Source organism: Drosophila biarmipes, unplaced genomic scaffold (genome assembly GCF_025231255.1).
Source record: "Drosophila biarmipes strain raj3 unplaced genomic scaffold, RU_DBia_V1.1 ptg000004l, whole genome shotgun sequence".
NCBI classification, from domain to species: Eukaryota; Metazoa; Arthropoda; class Insecta; order Diptera; family Drosophilidae; genus Drosophila; species Drosophila biarmipes.
Genome location: NW_026114526.1, coordinates 1,214,842 through 1,236,095, shown reverse-complemented (window position 1 = coordinate 1,236,095; position 21,254 = coordinate 1,214,842). Strand labels below are relative to the sequence as shown.

General features: G+C 37.6%; 1 protein-coding gene across 19 annotated transcripts in view; it reads right to left on the bottom strand.

Moving 5' to 3' along the window:
* Positions 1 to 21,254, bottom strand: part of LOC108021916 (zinc transporter 2) — a 183,430-nt gene that overhangs the window by 54,561 nt on the left and 107,615 nt on the right. For 17 of the 19 annotated variants that reach the window (XM_050889606.1, XM_050889608.1, XM_050889592.1 and 14 more), the window contains one exon: positions 7,718 to 7,844. The exons of 1 other annotated variant lie outside the window; for it this stretch is intronic. In XM_050889606.1, coding sequence (XP_050745563.1) covers positions 7,718 to 7,844 — 127 coding nt within the window. Of the gene's footprint in view, positions 1 to 7,584; positions 7,845 to 21,254 lie in introns of those variants that run through there. One more of the 19 variants, XM_050889607.1, reaches the window with a different exon arrangement.

The window sequence follows — 21,254 nt, the reverse complement described above, 5'->3', positions numbered from 1 at the left end:
TGCTAGGATCTTCCGACCACTTAACAAACTTGACCTGCAATGCAAATTTTAATCCGAAGAAACTACAAATATCCAAATAAATAGCTAAAAAAAATTGTATTGATTCATTGATCATGATGCTAACATTTTCTACAAACCAGAATAACAAAATGTTCTAGCCGATGCCTTCTCAGGACACTACCACTCATAGCATGATTTTCTTACCTGTAAATTGTCTCAGTCATCAGAAAAATATCGAAAATAAAGACTTTCAAACGACCCAAATCTTTATCCGAGGTATTCCCTCGACGACATAGCAATCATAGAATATTCTTTGTAATGGATTTTCCTGACCAAAAAAAACTGAGGAATATAGTAACTTTAGAACATAACAGAACCCATCGGCCTAAAGTGGAAGATCATTCCGAGCCACCAAAGGTGATGCAAGACCAATTGAAATTCTCCAAAGCAGATGAAATTCTCAAACAGTCGGATAGAAACAAGTACAAGCGAAACAATACATACAAATTCAGCGCCCTAACTACAATGCTGCCTACGTCGGTTCTCATGCCGGGCTATCTTAAAAAGACTACGAAAGAATCCAACGATTCCGGGCTAGTAAAGCCAATATAATATTATCGCTGCGGACGGCAGTCTACGTAGTGACGAAGCGCACCAGGAAGGTGTAAGAAGGCGACTACTATGTATGCACAAAAAAAACGAAAATCTACAGTAATATATGATGGACGTTGATGCACTTCGAACAGTACAAACAAGTGGGCCAACGACACTATTATCAATTTGGGCAAAAAATACGAGTTCGCGAGGAAGATACATAAAACAAATATAGATGAGACACAAATAAAAATAAAAGGGAAAACTAAGAATGAAGCAAATGAGTTAAAATATATTTTTAATACCGGGATAGAAGTTGAAATGCAAGGTAAATGTAAAGGCTGTTATAGTTAATACATAGAAGGCAAAAGGGCTTGTGCCGATAAAAATTTAATGTACATCGTGGCAAATTTAGAGGATAATAGTTTCGTGTTAGTCTAACAGGAACATTGTTAGGCGGTTTAAAAGATCTGCTTAATCAATGTCACTTCTTTAAGATTTTGTATAAAAATAGTACCAAGCATTGTTCTACGATTCCCAATGTAGGTAAATTAAGCAATTGTATTCCACTCTGGTAGGAGGTAGCCTTACTTTTTGATCCCAGTTCAAACTACGAAGGGCAATAAAATAAATTTGTTTGTACTGATTCAATACTGTCGATGTGCACTTGATATTGTGGACTCCAAACCGACGAACAATTTTCCAAAATAGGACGGACAAGGGAGGTGAATAATAATTTGGTCGTATAAGGGCCGTCAAATTCTTTTTTCCAACGCTTTATAAACCCTTTAACATTTCTGGGAAGTCAAATTAAAGTTTAGGGTCTAGAAGAGCTTCTAAATCTTTAACTGAATACATACGGTCGAGTGGCATATTTTTAAGATTAAAGTAACTAAATAAACGTAGGAGTAACCCTATAAAAAGTCATAGCGTTGCATTTAAGGCAGTTCAAATTTTAAAGGTTGTACACACACCATTCATGAAAACAATCAATATCTAACTGTATGTTAAATCCCGACGCTAAATCATTATATGATAAACAAAGTCTAACATCATCAACATACATTAGTACACGAGAATGTGTTATGATGAACATCATCACGTAGATCATTTTTGAAACAGCATTCTTGAATATAACCCTCTTAGTCGTATCATTCAAGTAACATGAAATCTAAGATAATATATTACCAGGAAACCCAATCTGATCTAATTTGAATAAAAGAAAAGAATGGTTGACAGATTCAAAGGATTCAAAGTTGAATAATGAAAAAATACTTACAGATAGTAAAAAAATTGATGATAAAATAGACAAATTAAATGGTTTAGGAATCGGTTTACAAATGGTTGACGCACAAAACTTAAGCACACATTCAGAAGTACATCTGCACCGGGAGAATAAGTTGGCGTTTTTGTTGCTAAATCTCTTAAGATAAAGCTTTCGGTGATTACAGGGGAAAAATTCAATTTGCACTACTTAAGGGATTAGGGAAGTTAGAATTTCACAAAGCTGTCGGACTATAAGTAGTTTGGAAAAACTCAGCAAATAAATCAGCAATTGTAGAATCTGTCAATGCTTTCATTGAGTTTAAACGTACCAGTGAAGGCAATGCCGATGACTAACGCTTAATATTATCAAAGTTGTAAAACTGTTTTGGATCGTTTGAAAATTCAAATTAACATCGATTTAGATACATATATTAGCAATAACTGTTGAGAACAATAAAATCCGTTTGAGCCACCACATATCAAGAAATATCAGGTAGATTAAAGTCACCTAAAGAATCAAGAATTAGAAAGTAGGGTTAAAACACATTTTATTGCAGACAGATGTTGCTCATAAATAAATACATCAAAGCCAAGTGGAATATAAGAACATGTAACAAAAACAGATAAAGATTGCAATGAAATTGCAATTGTATTCGAGATATGAATGAGAATTCGTTCAGATGTTGGGGTATAGGTAACAGTAAACTTTTTAGTTTTTTGGTACAGTGGAAAGCCTGTTATTTGTTATGGTCTTATCGGGAACAAATTCTTTAGTTACTAAAAATCATTAAGCCAAAACCTTTCAGAGAGTAAAACATTAAAAACATCAGGGGGAGCAAAAATTTTATAAGACGATTTCTTACGACAAAAATCGAAATTGTTCAACTGCAATAACTTCGGATAAGAACTTTTCCCGCATAAATTCCAGAACATCCTCAGATGTGGTATCTGGGGTGAATCTAGAAACAAATAATTGCTTCCTTTGTGGAACAACTGAGTTTCGTAAAGTTTCTAAAAATCACAAGGGCACAAAATGCAAAAGAAAAATTAGAGCGCGAGATCGCGAAAATTAATCATACGTAAGAGAGCACGAGAAAAAGTACCCTATTGATTGAACGTGGCTTGTGCGACACTAACATTTTTAGGCACAAACAAATACAATGTAAATGAAGCAAGAGAGAAAGAGAGAGAGAAAGCGTCTACCAGAAATTCAGCAAGTTCTTAGAGCGGGTAAATTACAGTTATAAAATAGAGCGAGGGAGATTGAGAGGGAGTAAAAGAATTCTAGCAAGTTTAGATAGCGTAAATTACACTAACAATGCTAAGAGAATAAAGAAATCTAATATAAATATTAAAATAAATATAAACACATACCCGTTTACTGGGAGATCTATTTAAAATTTTTAACGCAATTGTCGGGCTAAGCTTTGTAAATAATTAAACACAAAACACTCGCACCAAATCACTGAAAAAGACAAAAACTCAGAGCATAAAAGTAACTGTTCACAAGCGGCGATAAATCATCCGATTGTTACGAGTGATACATCAATCGATATCAAGAGTCGAGTCGATCTAGCCATGTCCGTCTGTCCGTCTGTCCGTCCGTCTGGCCGTCTGTCCGTATGAACGCTGGGATCTCGGAAACTATAAGAGCTACAGTTTTTATGGTAGAAAAAACATTTACCTGGATTGTGTTTGTGTCATCAGTACTTATCGATTAATCCATAAAAAATGTGCCACACCTAGTGTAGCCAAAACTGAGGTGGCCACAATTGTCATGCTAGAAACATTTTTTGGTAAAATGTGTTTCTCTTGTTAAAACCTTCCCATTGAAATATCTTATATATTAAATAAATAAATATCTTATATATTATCTTATAATAACAGTCAGAGAAAAATAAAATAATTATTAAAAAAACAGGGTTTTTTATTCAATATCACGGAAGCTAGCAACAATCCTTAAAAATGTAACATGGTGTTATTTACATACATTGATAATTTCTTATAACTGCAAGGCTATACAGTCCTGGCTTGGGTTGGAGACGTTTCCTTGCACCTGTTACATACAATTCCCCTATTAAAATTTATCCGTTTCTCTACTAGTAAGGGGAAAAAGAAGAGTCGCATAAATGATTACATTTTAATCCGAAACGATTAAAATTTGGTTAAAATATAACTCGAATTAGAGTCGTTTATTCTAATATTTATTGTTCAAAGAAAAGCGAAATTAAAATAAAATGTCGCTCGAAATGCGTAGCTTGTTGTTAGAGAAATTGTGTTAAAAGCTTTATGTAATTGTCGCTATCATACTATTTTCAATCCGATGTTCGTTCCAAGGAGGTGCTAATGTGAATGTTAGTGGTTAACAGACGAGAGCAGTTACGTCCAGATGGTCTCTCATCTCGCTCTCGGACTTTTAACAGTCTCCACCCCCGCTCTCCTAACATTAGATTTAGGTAGAAGCTGGGAGTTCTAATTTACCAGTGCCATTTCCATACATATTCGTATTCATACACACTTATAATCCTGATGCATGCTTATTAATGTTCGTACATATGCCCGGCCATCTAAACATGTGTAACGTAAGGCAACGTAAGCACGGTAGCCCACTTACCTACTTTCGCGGTACACCCTACAAACATTTCAATAGCGACATTAACAATACAATGCACATTATTTCTAATTTCCAAATATGAAAAGTACAATTACACACATATATTTCCAAGTTCCCACAAACACAAATATCCATTCGTCCATACATACGCATATATAATCCTGATGTATGCTTATTAATAAACGTACATATGCCTGTCCACATACATACATAATATAATTATATTATCCAAAATCAAAATATTTCAAAAATTTCACCAAACCCATCACCACAATACGCTTTTCCAGAATTTGCATGATATTTATTTCAGCAGCGCTAATTCGCAAAAACCGTCGGCTCACATCCATTAAATAAAAATATATTTTTTTGTGCAAGCCCTGACGTTGCGAAATATACATTTATTTTCCTTTTCCTAGCGCTCATTTCCGCAGCACAGCATACAACTTATAATATCTTGCAGAACATTTATATCTTGCAGAACATTTTTCCCGAATTCTCGTTATTACTTCGCACATCAACTACTTGATGTGCAACTGTTTTTCTTCCACATATTCCAAAAGTAGACCGGAGCTGCGACCGCTTGCCATAACGGAAAAACGAAGTAACCACTGCAAAATATTATTTTTTTTGTGTTTAAAATCAAATTAAATTACGATTTGTCGTGGTTCTTTTTCCATTGGAATCCAATCTGGTGATTCAGTGTGACCACACTCCAGGACAGATTCTTCGGGGCGGCTCTAATTTTTACAAAGCAAACAAGGTCGGCCCAGATAATCTGATTTCTGGAATGCCAGGAGGAGATAAAACAAGGTTATCGGTTCCGCCTGTAATTAAAACGCGATCGCTATCCGCATCTCCTCGCTCGCGCACAGGAAGCCCAGTAGCCCCAAAGTCGATCACAAAGGTGAACAACGAAATTGCAAGTGCAGCTCTCGCTCGGTTCAGCTATTTCAGAGCGACGACTGAAACTCCATGGCCCTCATCTGCGCCCGTCCACACCTGAAAAGTCCGTAAGGAACAAGTCCGCTCACTCTGGGACAAAGCCGAGAAAGAATAAGAAGCATGTCTAGACACGATTTTCAGCAGTACGACTGAAAGGGCGGAGGATATTCTGGCGACTCTGCACCGAAAATATGAATATAGCTATTCGGTGTACGAGGAACTAGCAGTTCAGCTCAGTGAACTAATCGACCGAGTCAATTTTCAGCATCCTCCCACGAGTACAAATAATCAGTCCACTTACATTCCGTCTCAGTGCCGGTTACCGCCATGCGATACTGAAGTATTCGAAGGGAACTATCTGAAATGGCCAACATTTAGGGATCTTTTTTCAGTAGTTTATGTTGACAATTCTAGGTTGACATCGCTAAAACTAGCGGCGAGGCTAAGGCAATTGAAGCCAAGTCCCCCTCATAAATGAGGGTTTTGATTCAGCATGGGCAGCGCTTCAAGAACGTTTTGAAAATAAGAGACAGCTAATAAACAGCCAACTCAAACTTCTTTTAAATTTGGGGTCCGTAAGTTCTGAATCTGACCGAGCTGTGAAAGACCTACAGAGCGCAACCCACGGGTGTTTGATAGCGCTGGCTCATTTCCACAGAGAACTGGGACTGTCTCCTAGAATTCCTGTGCGCATTTATATTACCAAAACTAACCCAAGTCCGACATTCCGACTTGGGATGAAATGAATACGTTTCTGAGCGACCGATACCGAACGCTAGAGGCGATTGAGGATATGAAACCCATCAGCAGCAATTACTCTAACGCCAAGAGTGAACCCGTTTTCAGGTAGCTCAACTCCTTCGAAGCTAAGATGGTCACACAACCAAAGAATTGCGATCGGTGCTCAAAAGAGAGTCCTCTAGTGCGCTTATTCCAGCGTTTTCTCCAGATGTCTGTAAAAAAAAAAAATAAAAAAAACAGCTTTGCCTAAATTGTTTCGCGAGAGGTCTCCAGATACGTGAATGTACTACCATTCACAGCTGTTTCAAATGTCGAGCACGGCATCATACACTGTTGCATAAAGGCAACCCCGTGGGTCAACTCCCGCAATTAGTTCTTCAGCAAGCTTACTCAATTCAGCTATACAGGGGCCCGCCAACGGTTCAGAAAATCTGCCCAGCATGCAGAGCGGTTTTGCTAGGCACGGCCATTATTGACATATGCCACTTGACTCGGGTTCTGAAGCTAGGTTTGTTACGGAACGCCTGTTCAATCTGATTAAGCTGCTACTCCGCAGCGGGAGATACGTGGTAACTTTACCGTTTTGTGAACCCGAAAATTTCGAATCCAAACAAGGGCACTCGCGATCCATTGCCCTAGCTCACTTTCTTAGAAATGAAAACCGTTTGACTAGACACTTGATATTAATAGAGCAATATGACTGTCTTTTAAGCGTATTTTGATCTGGGTCACATGAGTGAAGTCCCACCGTCTTACGATGTTCCAAGCTATTATCTTCCACACCACGCGGTGATCAAACATAAGAGTACCACCACCAAACTTAGCGTGCTATTCAATGCTTCTAGCCCTTTAGCAAGCTTGAACAATATTCTTCATGTTCAGATCTTGAAGTGGCGCTATTTCCAATTCACGTTCAGTGCAGACACTACAAAAATCACTGTTTCTGGCACTCCGCATACTCCAACCATTGCCAGATGCCGTAGAAAAGGCTTTCCCTATAGCAAGAAATATGTTTCGGCATTTTATGTAGACGACGTTCTGGCGGGGGCTAATTCCATTCAAGAGGCTCAACTTGCGATCAGCCAGCTTCACCACACGTTTAGCCGCGCCGGGTTCCCATTGATAAAATGGATAGCTAATCAGAAGAGCATATTCGAAGATATCCCAAACAAGCATCTAATCCACGTAAACTTTCGTGACCTTAATTCCGATAGCTTTGCCAGCTTTGTTCGGTACAACGCGACCTCGAATGAGTTCAATTTTGTCCCATCGCCAGTTTCAATTGAATCTACTTATTCCCAAATCGCGAAACTTTTTGTCCCAGCCGCATGGCCGGCACTTCCTTAAGCTAAGAAATTAATATGATCGTCTAGGCCATTGACTCAGCTAAGCCAATGTTGTTCTTGTTAAAAAAAATGCAAGTGGTGTAAAGCACAGGGGTCGGTTTCTAGGAAAAAATCTTTAATCAAGTTTCAGACTCATAAAACCAAATAAAAGGTTTCATGTACTATTTAGCATAGCGTTCAAGAAAATATTGGAGAATGTAGAGAAGTAACTCACGTAAAATTTGATTAGGACAGCAGCCAAAAAAACACCAATGCTTTGCACCAGATCCCCAACAACATGTATCATGGCGGCTCGAACGTTTACGTTTTCCGCTTCGCGGGCCTGTTGCGACCTTGCTGATCTGCAGGGATAAAAATAGTGAAAAACAACAAACATTAATTAATTTATATAAGTAGATATCATGGATATCAAATTATTATGATATATTCGTCCGATTTTAATAAAATTTTTTTCGAAATTCAGAACTAATTAAAAAACGTTATTTTCAAGCTTATAAGGTCATATGTTAAAAAACACCAAAGATATAATTCTTATTTTATGTTTTCCTACTAATTTTCCGATCGTTCGTATGGCAGGTATATGATATAGTCGTCCGATTTTGATAAAATTTAATTCAAAATTCAGAACTTATTATTTCCAAGCTGAGAAGGTTATATGTCAAAAAGCACCAAAGTTATAATTTGTTATATATTTTTTTACTAAAGTTGATTATTTCTTATAACTGCCGGAGTTAACTTCCTTTCTTGTTTTTTGCTAATATGTATTTGTCTCATGAAAAACCTTTCGATTGACCCAAAAAATGTTTGAAACGCCCACTCTAACGCCAAAAACTCTTAAAACTGTCTGCCGTCCACATAAAATATATCAAAATACAATATTTCTTTGCTACCTATATCTCTCCTCTATCTTCCATGTTTTATTTAAAAACTGAATATATCCGGCAGTGCTCGCAGGTTTTCCCCTATTTCGACAACTCCCTGCGAATTAAGCTCGTTAGTCGTAGAGTAAACGAGTATAGTAAATTTGTCGGAAAGTATTGTAAAGAACTTATTTGTATGGTTTGCTCGCTACGAGATTCGTGTGGCTAGCTCAGAAATTTGTGTGTTCGTCCCACCAAATTTATATAAACGTGACCGTCCAGTAGCTTAATGAGAAAACACACATTGCACGGGGTCGTAGTGGATTTATGGCGGGTATAAAATTACAGCTGGTTTGAAAGATGCCATCTCGATCTCGGATGCCTATTCATTTCTGGGAACCTAGCTCCGCAAAAACAGCGAGGGGATGCTGGTTCGGTTTTGGGACATGGCAGTACTGGAACTGATGCTCCTAAAGTTACCTTAAGTGTAAAATGGTAGTCGTTTTCAGGATTAGAGAGAGGACTAGTTTGAGTTACATATGCATTTGCGAACTCTGATGAAAAAAATAAGGTCTAAAACTTTACCAAAGCATTTCAAAACTGATTTCAGTTATCCTAAGGAAAGATAAGATAAGTTACCAATAATTGGTTTAGAAAAGTATGGTATCATTCAAACGGCATTTAAATTATCTTTCCATTGATGCTAAAATTTAGGAGAAGTAAGTACGAATTAGGAGTATATTTAACCTTTGTTATACCGAATAGTGTATCTACTTGCCTAAAATTGTCGGAATCGGACCAATAATTCAAACGTTATCAGATAATATTTAACCATTAATGGATGACGCAAGTAAAATCCTTTTAATGAGCTGGTATCTGTACGAGTTTTCTAGCGGCACGAACTTATCTACGTAAAGTGTAGCATAGAACTAGGCGCTGAGGAATACCCTATAACCTATTGGAACCTAACCGTTATAATCTGTACGCTACTGGACTCAGAATTTAGCTCTTTTAACTGGTAAGCTATGTATACAATTTCCAATGCTGATTCACAGTTACAGTTTTCTAACAGTAATATTGCGTTTCTAAGCAATAAAAATGTACCATACAGGACAGAAATTCAATGATGTGTCATCTGAAACAGAGTTCTGGAAAAATATTAACAGTATTGGAGTAGAAAAACGAGAAGAGACAGTTAGCCCTATTATTGCTAATGAATTAAATAATACTTTTGTTAAATCTCAACCGAATAGGCAACATAGGCAGCTGCCTAGGGCGGCAAATTTTTAGGGGCGGCAAATTTCGACTGTTAACACTACATAAAATACTACTTTTTAATAGACACAAAAAATTTGTACTCTAAGGTCTTCAACTCTAACATATTGTTCAATATACTTCAAACACACAATCATTATAACCGAAAATAACCGTGCGTTTGAATTTCACGCGCGTTCGCGGAAGCCATCTTCGCGCCAATTCGCGAAGGTACGCTCCCGATGTGCAATATCGCCGAATCACATGTAGAAAATGTGTCAATCGTGAAAATTTCTTTTAAGTTTTCATCAATTTGAATTGAAAGATCCATATATCGATAAAGAGAATAGTTATTTTTTAACTTTCAATAAAAATGAGTGACGGGCGAAATCGATGACGAGGATATAGCAAAAACCGGAAGTCAAAGTGATGCGGGTAATTCGAGTAGTTTGACCGTTCCTGAAAAAAACCAAATTTCTGAAGAAACAACAGATTTCGCAGGTAAATTAAAGTTTCGAATTCCATGAATTTTTGTTCCTCTATAATTTACTATTTTTTTTAATTTTTTTTCTCATTATTATTGGTTCAAGGTTATACTTCTGGTTTCTAGATTTTCTGTATTTTTGTTAAAAAAAATTTGTGCGCAGATTAATAAGTACATAACATAAGCATTTGAAAAATTTTTTAGAATCTACAGAAGAGATAGCATCAGACGTTCATAACAAGTCGAAATTTTCATTCAGTGATGACCCTGCGGAATGGCTCATAAATGACGAATTACGTGATCATATCGCTAAGTATAATTATAAGAGAAATGAACATCTGGATTTTTCGCAGTCAAAAAGAGTGAACAATGATATAACGCGGTCTTTGAATTCATCCATGTTCAAAAGAAAACTTGTGAATGGTGAAAAAACTTCCCGTGTCTGGTTAGTATATTCTATAAGCAAAGGATCGGTATATTGTGCTCCATGCCTTCTTTTTGGCGGTGAATCTGCTTCCTCTGACAAAGATGGATTCAGTGATTGGAAAAATGCGGGCGTAAGAATGAGTCAACAAGAAAATTCTGAAAAGCATCAAACTTGTTTGAAAACTTTGAAAGATAGAGCGAGTGCTTTTCTTCGAATCGACCAAACTCTGCTCGCTGAATATGACAAAAAAGTAGTTTACTGGAAAAATGTTTTGAAACGAGTCGTCGCTGTCATTAAGAGTTTAGCTTCACGTGGCCTTGCCTTTTAGAGGGCATGAAGAAAAGTTTGGTTGTCTTCACAACGGAAACAATTTGATGCTTTTAGAATTAATAGCCGAATTCGATCCATTTTTGAAAGAGCATATTTCGAAATTTGGAAATAAAGGCATCGGTAGTACCAGTTTTCTGTCCAAAACAAATATTAGCTGATAAGATATTAAATGTAATCATTCAAGAGGTCAAATGTGCGAAATATTAGTCTATCATTGTTGATTCCACCCCTGACATTTCACATGTGGATATCTGTGTCTTTTACTGCGTTACGTGAAAAAGAAGGTATGCCAGTAGAGCGTTTCGTGAAATTTCTACAAAATGCGGGCCACAAGGCTGTCGAAATGGAAAATGTTGTAATTTCTACTTTGGGTGATTTACAAATTGATATCAAAGATTGTCGAGGTCAGTCGTATGACACAGCCTGAAATATGTCCGGTATTTAAGCGGGATTGCAACAATTGATCAAAAATCGTAACGAATACGCTGAATATGTTCCCTGTGCAGCTCATTCGCTTAATTTAGTTAGAAATCACGCAGTTGAAAGTAGTTCCACAGCTGCTGCTTTTTTTAAAGATCTTCAAAGTTTATATAACTTTTTCTCAGCATCTACGAGTCGTTGGGATATTCTCCAATCTTACTGCAAGAAATCTCAGAAAATTACTGTGAAATCTCTTTCATTAACACGTTGGTCAGCTCGCAACGATGCCGTTCGCACTCTCGATCAGTATTATACTTAAATACTTCAAGCTTTGTATTACATAGAAAACGATCTTTCACAAAAAGCTGTTACACGAAATAAAGCCAAAGGTATTAGGACTCGTTTCGAATTGCTTGAAACAGCTTTTATGCAATCTTTGTGGAGTTTTTACTTTCCAAATTCAATGCTGTGAGCAAAAAATTATAATCCACGCTTACCAACCTGAATGAAGTAGTTCAATTGTATCAAAGTCTTATAAAAGTTGAAAGTGATGCACGTGATGATTTTGACTTTTTTGAAAAAAAAGCATTCGAGTTGTCAGTCAACCAAGAATACAAAACACTTCAAGGCAGGGTTAAACGTCGGAAAATTTATGAAGATGAAACAGGAACAGAGGAGGTAACATTGCTTGAAAAAATTGACTTCAGAGTCAACACGTACAATGTCATCTTTGACAATTTATTATTTGAATTACGCCAAAAAGGTGCCAAAAATATGAAGAAGTTTGCAATAAGTTCTCTGTATTGATTGATTTGAAAAACATGAATAATGTGGAAATCCGAGAAAAAGCAAAAGCTTTGCAAGAAGCATTCAATGAAGATTTGGAAAGTTGTTTGGATGATGAAGTGATTCATTTCAAAGCATATCTGAATATGATCTGGGTTTGAAAACACACACACCTATTGAAACTTTCAACTTTTTCAGATGTAAAGATCTTGTCGAAGTTTTTCCTAATGTCGACATTGCTTACAGAATTTTCCTTTCCATGGCTATCACAAACTGCTGCGGTGAGAGATCGTTTTCTTGTTTGAAACGAGTTAAAAATTACTTTAGATCAACTATTGGACAAAATCGCTTGAATTCTTTGGCTCTGTTGACAATAGAAGCGGAAGTTTTACGTGAGTTAGAATGCGATGCAATCATTTCTGATTTTGCGATTCGTAAAGCACGACGTAAGAACACATAAACCAAATAAACGCACAAACCACTGATATAAAAAACCGAATAAACGAACAAACGCACAGATATACAAATACTTATGTTAATATGTACAACTAACAAATAAGATGATATTAAAAAAGAATTCTGAACCATCACTACCTGCTTCTCTGATTGAACCCATATTCCTAATATGTAACACAAGGTCAATAAAACAATAATATAAAGGTGAAAATTAGGCTGCAGTCTAGGGCGCCAAAATCAAAACTACCTAGGGCGGCAAATTGTCCTAATCCGCCCCTGCCTGAAGTACCTGATTTTACTAATAATCCGTATCCGAACACAATACCAAACAACAACTGTTCTACTAGATTCAGTTGTCTTTGTGTGAGTCAATCTGATGTCCAACAGTCAACTTTAAATTTTAAACCAGGTGGAATAGATTTCCGCAATAACATTTTATACATTGCGAAAATGTTAGAAGATAGCCAATTTACTCCCCATACCAAAAACAAAGAGTGACTATAGACCGATATCTATATTTGCATTTTTATATCCTTGCATAGGGTTTTATCTTTTTATCAGAAGTTGGCAATGCAGTCAAGAAGCCGTTTTCCACCACATAAATATTTTTTCTTGATTAGCATCACTAGACGAGTCTATATATCATGTAGTTGTCGAGGAGGCCGATGGCTCTTACGGGGTAAAAAAGAGATCGACCACAGATTGGTGCCGTATGTATTTGTATACAAGTTTCTCGTAGAGTAAAAAGGTACTATATTCGTCGGAAAGTATGTAACAGGTAGAAAACAGGTTTTCCGACTCCATAAATTATGTGTATTCTTGATCAGCATCACTACACAAGTCGATCTAGCCATGTCCGTCTGTTCCTCCGTTTCTACGCAAATACCACTCTTGGAAATCAAATTTTGTTAATTAGGTCTGAATTTCGAGTTTTATCAAAATCGGAAGACTATATCATATAGCTGTCATACGAACAATTGGAAAATTGGTTGCAAAATAATATGAAAAAATTATATCTTAGGTGTTTTTATATCCTTGCAGAGGGTATAATGATTTCAGTCAGAAGTTTGCAACGCAGTGAAGGAGACGTTTCCGACCCTATAAAGTATATATATTCTTGATGAGCGTCACAAGACGAGTCGATATAGCCATCTCTGTCTGTCCTTCCGTCTGTCTGTCCGTCCGTTTCTACGCAAACAAGGTCTCAGTTTTAAAGCTATCGGGCTGAAACTATCCAAAAAGTCTTCTTTCTATCGCAGGTAGTATATAAGTCGGAACCAGCCGGATCGGACAACTATATCTTATAGCTCCCATAGGAACTATCGGGGAAAAAATTTTAAAAAAGATTAATTCATAGTTTTTTTTTTAACATATACCTTTCTAAGCTTGGATATAACATTTTTAAATTAGTTCTGAATTTTGAATTAAATTGTATCAAAATCGGACGACTATATCATATAGCTCCCATAGGAACAATCGGAAAATTAATGGTAAAATAATATTAAAAATTATACCTTCGGTGTTTTTTGACTTTTAACCTCCTACTCTTGGAAATAAGATTTCGTTTGGAATTTCAAATTAAATTTTATCAAAATCGGACGACTATATCATATAGCTGCCATAGGAACGATCGGAAAATTAGTAGGAAAACATGAAATTAAAATTATATCTTCGGTGTTTTTTAACTTTTAACCTTCTATGCTTGAATATAACATTTTTTATGTGGTTTTGAATTTCGGATTAAATTTTATCAAAATCGGACGACTATATCATATAGCTCCCATAGGAACAATCGGAAAATTAATGGTAAAATAATATTCAAAAATTATATCTTCAGTGTTTTTTAACTTATAACCCCCTACGCTTGGAAACAACATTTTTTATTTGGTTTTGAATTTCGAATTAAATTTTATCAAAATCGGACGACTATATCATATATCTGCCATAGGAACGATCGGAAAATAAGTAGGGAATAATGTGAAACAAATTATAGCTTTGGGGCTTTTTGACATATTATCTTATAATATTGGGAATATAAATTTTTATATTTTTAAGAATTTCGAATTCAATTTAATAAAATTATTAATTATTTTTTATAACTGCAAGGGTATACAAACTTCGGCTTGCCGAAGTTAAGTTCCTATCTTGTTTAACATATAACCTGCTACGCTGGAAAATAACATTTTTTAATTAATTTTGAATTTTGAGTTAATTTTTATAAAAATCGGACGATTATACCATAGGAACGATCGGAAAATTAATGGGTAAATAATGTGAAAAAAATGAGACCCCAATGATTAGCACTATAAAACAGAATACTTGCACAGTTCCTTGAAAATAAAGGTAAATATGGTATGCTGGTTAGCTAAAAGAAAATTCTATCAACAGAAATTCAATGATGTGTTATCTGGAACAGCGTTCTGCAAAAATATTAGCAGTATTGGAGTAAAAAACGAGAACAGACAGTTTGCCTTATTAATGCTAATGAATTAAATAATACTTCTGTAAAATCTCAACCTGAAGTACCTGATCTAACTAACAATCCGTATCCGAACACATTACCAAACAACAACTGTTATACTAGATTCAGTTGTCTTTGTGTGAGTCAGTTTGATGGAATAGATCTCCGCTATAACATTTTATACATTGCCAAAATGTTAGAAGATAGCCAAAGTACTCCCCATAACAAAAACAAAGGGTGACTATAGACCGATATCTATATTTTCATTTTTATATCCTTGCATAGGGTTTTATGTTTTTGTCAGAAGTTGAATATGCAGTCAAGAAGCCGTTTTCGACCCCATAAATATTTTTTCTTGATTAGCATCACTAGACGAGTCTGTATATCATGTAGTTGTCGAGGGGTAGAAAAGGAATCGACCACAGATTGGTGCCTTTAGGGATTAGTATATAAATCAATATAGGGCTTTAAGCAACATGATTGCGTAAAAGACAAAACCGTATGTATTTGTATACAAGTTACTCGTAGAGTAAAAAGGTGTACTAGACTCGCCGGAAAGTATGTAACAGGTAGAAAAAAGGGTTTCCGACCTCATAAATTATGTATGTTCTTGATCAGCATCACTACACAAGTCGATCTAGTCATGTCCGTCTGTTCCTCCGTTTCTACGCAAATACCACTCTTGGAAATCCAATTTTGTTAATTAGTTCTAAATTTCGAATTAAATTTTATCAAAATCGGAAGACTATATCATATAGCGGTCATACGAACAATTGGAAAATTGGTTGGTAAATAATATGAAAAAATGTTATCTTTAGTATTTTTTAACATACTCGTATAATCTCCTACGCTGGAAAATAACATTTTTAATTAGTTCTGAAATTCGGGTTAATTTATATAAAAATTAATGGGAAAATAATCTGAAAAATTTTTTCTTTTGTGTTTTTTTTAGCACATAACCTCCTACGCTTGGAAATAACATTTTTTAATTAGTTTCGAAAGTCGAATTAAATTTTATCAAAACCGGACGACTATATCATTTACGAATGATCGAAAAATTGCTGGGAAAATAATATAAAAAAATTAAATTTTTGTTGTTTTTTAACATTAAGCGTCTTCAGCTTGAAAATAACATTTTTTAATCAGTTTTTAATTTCGAATTAAATTTTATCAAAATCGGACGACTATATCATACAGGAAAAGTCGGAAAATGGGTGGGAAAATAATTTGAACCAAATTATAGCTACGGGGTTTTTTTATATATTATCTTTTAATATTGGGAATATTATTTTTTATATTTTTAGGAATTTCGAACTTAATTTAATAAAAATCGGACGGCTACAAAATATAGCTGACAAAAAAAATTGGTCAAAGATTCCTAGGTTTCCTGCGCAACGCAAATTTGTATCAGCAGGGTGCAGCGCTCTGCCTAACGCCCACAATACGCAAAAAGTTGTAGATCTTTACTTATTTTTATTTTTTATTTTGATTATTGCTAATAATATAATTGTTGTTACTTCCATTACTTTCTATAACTTCCATGAGGTCTATTTGTGTAATTGGTCTGGTTACTATATTTTCGGTTATAACTGATATTTTTTTAAAAGTTGTTTTTTGTTTGACCGCTTCAAGTGTATACTAAGTATTTAAAACTGTTAGAATTGAGATTTTCAATTGAATTTTTTCTTTTATTGACAATAGGTTTATTGGAAGCCTATTAAGAAGTCTCAACACTTCTGTCCAATGCTTTTTTTTTATGTTCGCCCTATTTTTGTATGTTAATATATGTGCTTGGTTACAACACTCTACTAATATGGTCACGTGTTCGTTCACAGTTGCCTGACAATAGGTTTATTGGATGCCTATTAAGAAGTCTTGACACTTCTGTCCAATGCTTTTTGTTAATGTTCGCCCTTTTTTTTATATTGAAATATGTGCTTGGTTACAACACTCTACTAATATGGTCACGTGTTTGTTCACAGTTGCCTTTGAGCTAACGTTTTTTCTGAGATCTCGGCAATTACAAAAGATAGAAAGTGGGATTTGGCATGTTGATTCCTTAGCTTTTTGCGCTGTTTAATACAGCAGGCTGCAGGGTGGAAAAATTTGTTTAAGTCAATCGATAGGTATTTATGAGACGAATAAATTTTAGCAATAAAAAACTTTTTATCATGAAAACTTTAGCTATCACAGTTTTGGGCGGTTTGTGGGGGTTAGACTGGGCGTGGCACTTTTTCTTTAATCAGTCGATAGGTATTGGTTTATAGGTATTTTTTCTTCTATATAAATAGTGCATTTCACTAGCCATACTCCGGCTAGTAAGGGCAGAACAAATGGCAATTCAACAACTTACTGGTATCGCGTGGCCAGAACAAGGGCCACGATCGCCCTAATGGTAACCATACCCCTTTGCTGGCAAAGTGCAAAAGCCGGCCGTTGACTCCAAAGATATCGATATATAAAAAACATATGCGATAAGAAAAAGGAGGAAAATTTGTTCTGGTGTCTTGCTGACGAAAGTTGCCGGCTCCAGGATCCAGCAGACCTTGAGGAGGACACAAAAGGCTCGAAAGAATTGCATGTGTCGGACCATCGCCGCCATTATAATCAAAGAAGGAAGGGAGGATCAACCATAAGGACGACAGGTCAGGTCGTTTGCTTGGTTCGAGTCTTTACCGTTTCCCTTGACATGCTTTATGCTCTTTAGTTTCTCTGCGCAACAACGTACAAGGCTAGTTAATCATAAAACATTTTTATTGTCGACTTATTCAGAGTCGACGTCGCCGACCGGGAATTTGGAAAGGAATCACGTGATCCTGTTATACCAAACGATAAGTGGAAAAAAAGTGAATGCCTGCATTAAACAGCACTAAGTGATAGTTTATTAAAGAAAGCGGATGCCTTAAACGAGGGTACAACCATATAAATGAAGGGGTTTTATTTCAACCCAGCACTGGAAGAGTTTCGCGTTGACCGACTTCAAGTAATGTATGGCGTAAGCAGACAACAAGTTTCTAGGGAAATCCAATCCAGTAAACTAAGAGTTTTACTACTATTCGTTGACGCAGGAGTTGGATCGCTCGTCTTCTACTACCGGAATGTACCTAATAAAAAGTTTACCCGGAAATATTCACTGCAACACTGAAAAAAGTACGAAAATATGGAATTAATCGAAAATTTATAATGAATATGATGATTGTCAGTTTGGTCACATCTAACATCAAAGACCAGATTCAGAGCGCCGAGAATACAGAATATACAAATAAAAAACATTGCTCAACAACAGTAAAAATATCAGCCCGAACAGCTCAGCCGTTAAAACATTGGACTCTTGATCACAGGAGTGGGTCAAAGACACACGTCAATGGGCGCCTAAGAAAAAGAAGAAAGAAATAAACAACGGAACAGACAACAATGGTCGTGTGCAGATTGCTTTTGCGAAGTCATTCCATGCCTGTTACGTACGCCCTCCATATAGAAAGATTCAAAGACGAATCTTAAGTAGGACGGAGGGGTGAGCAGATAGAAAACGCGGGTTATAGAACAATTTGCATATTAATCGCATGAGACTGGTGCATGTGAAAAAGGTCGCACACCCAAAATATCCAAAGGTCGATACCACGTACCCTTTTACCTCATTATTCCAGGTGTTGCTATACACTTTAGAAAGGTCGCACCCCCAAAGAATCCGAAGGTTGTTATCTCAGAGAAACATTACCGATCCTGTTGGAGTTAAATAAGTCCACATTATCCCTCCAGAAGTGACAACAATCGGCCGGATTATTACCGGGTACACGGCGAATTCGCGTCTTAAGGGCGCGGCGAAGAGCGGTTTAGAGGGCAAGGTTGGAGAAAAAGAGAGTTTGGAGATCAAGGTATGAGAAAAAGAGAGTTTGGAGAAAAGATTCGAGAAGAAGAAAATCTGGAGAACAAGGATGAAGAATGAGAGAGGTTGGCAAACAAGGATGGAGAAAGAAAGAGTTGAGACTTATCGGGCAGAGCAAGAGTGCCGTATGCAAAAAGGAATAAGGGACTTTAAACTCTGCCGTGAATATTCGAACAGGAAAAGAAGTGCCACATCTCGGAAGCGCGACGGCAGCATAAAGGATCAAAGAAGAGCCATAGACTTTGGACCCGGAGTGGACAGATTCAGCGGGCCGTTCGCAAAAAGTAGATAACGGTTCCAAAAGGCCCTTATAAAACCGCAGGGCGCTGGCAGTTTGATCATCAGTCGATGACAAGGAGTCAACCCATCAAGATCAGTCAATTTATCAAAGTGAAACGTCAGTCTACCAAATAAACTGCAAGGGAGCCAAATAAACTCCGAGTCGTCGGAGGCAGCGCCGTGGAATCCTAAAAGGAGCAAGATCGCTACGTCAAGACGTTTGCGATCAGGGTTCCAGGAATCTCTGAATTGAGACACAAGTAGCTGAGGTCCAGAGGATACCACACGGCTAAGTCAAAATGATTTGTTTATTCCTGTCTACGAAATCCTGGTGCTATGCCTGGAGAGTCAGAATGAATGCTGGCGACAAAAAAATAGAGAGCTCGGATAAAAGCCTGTCTAAGCCTAGTGTATCTCGCCACAGGAACTAATTTGGTGCTTCCCGGCGTAAGCCCAGTACTTCAAGTGGAAAGTGAGCAGGTCCTGGCAAAATCAGCCAGAAGGGAGAGCGATCGATCAGTACGGCGTGACCGAACACCGAGTATAACGAGCCAGAAAGGAGAGCGGTCAACGAGTGGAGAGGACGTCGAGACAACCAGATCCGTCGGTGACACCAAGGGGCACAAGTGGCGATATCAACCATCAGAGTTTTGCTTTTTCACTTTTCTCACTGATCTACGAACACACAATCTACTGACAAACACACAATCTACTGAGATAGCAGCACTACTCTGTATCTTAAAAATCAGTTCATTACATCTGGCGCCCTAAACGTGAATATCCAAGCAGTGAAAGCTATTTAAACGCAATGTGAAATAAATGGATCTATCGTCTTAAGGAGGATTTTGCCCATGTCGCACAGAGGCTTAATGTCGCCCTGGATGGCAGATTAGAAGACATTCAAGGGACATTGTCAGAGTATTACTCTGAAACAGGAAGCGATCCACATTTCGTCGACATCTGAGCCGAGCTGGGAGTTACATACCACGACAGAGCAGGCCCAAGCATCACGCTAGCGGATGCTGAAGGGGACAACCTAGTGTCATGCCTGAGCGCCAAGTTTGCAAATGGAGGCCCAGAGGAGACAGTCACGCCAAGATAGGAAAACAACAGCGCTGACCTCGAGACCCAGTAAGTCAGATTATGCAAGGCTTGTTAAACAGGTCCGCCAGGGGTCGTTTAGGTTCGACGGGGCGGAACATCCAGAAATGCGTAGAAACAGGCAACGAGGCAACCACGCAAGCACACCGAGTCCCACGGCAGCAGGTAACAGGCGCACCACGCAGAGGCCTTAGACACCACCCCAAAAGCAGCATACGCTGCCAACAAGCACTGCGTAGAGGTCACCAAGCATAACACAAAGGCCTGGGAAACGACACATGTCACAGACCCCCAGGAGGCCTGCCGAAAGTGCGGCGGACACGGACACTGGGAACGAGGATGTAGACACCAACGCCTGTTGTTCTGCTGGGTATGCGGGAAAATAGGCGTCAGGAGCGTAGAATGCTGCTAGCAGGCAGGAAATGCCCAGTGATCTCACCGCAGAGAGGCGAGAGGGGGTCGCAAGAAGCTATCTCTCCAAATTAAAAGGCGAGCTAATCGAAGAGGAGCAGCAGTTATCCGCAGCGGTAACGATTGGTGGAGGCACGTACAAGGCTGCAATAGACACCGCTGCTACAGCAAGCTTCATAGGCAAGGAACTGGAGGACAACTTGGCTGCCCTCTGGAAAATTACGAGGACATGACGGCAAGATAGCTTGGCAGACGGAAGGTGTGGGATCTATGAACAGCTGGAAATGGAAATCCCATTCGGGAAAAAGCGACTGACCATGGTCCTGCGTGGATTCATTGGTGTTGGGATGGAACTGTTTAACACAAGTCGGAACCGAGATAAAGCGTGTTCGGCACGAAGTTAAAATATTCGCCAAGAATCGACACAATAAAGCGAGGAGAAGCTATCAGTGACAGTCGTGCAACAGACAAAAATGAGGATGAAACAAAGTTCCTGGATGCAAAGCTAACGAGCTTCAACACCATGACGGGAACGTGAAATATGACAGAGGATCAAATCACGATGAAGGACGACAGCAACGATATTATACAAAGAA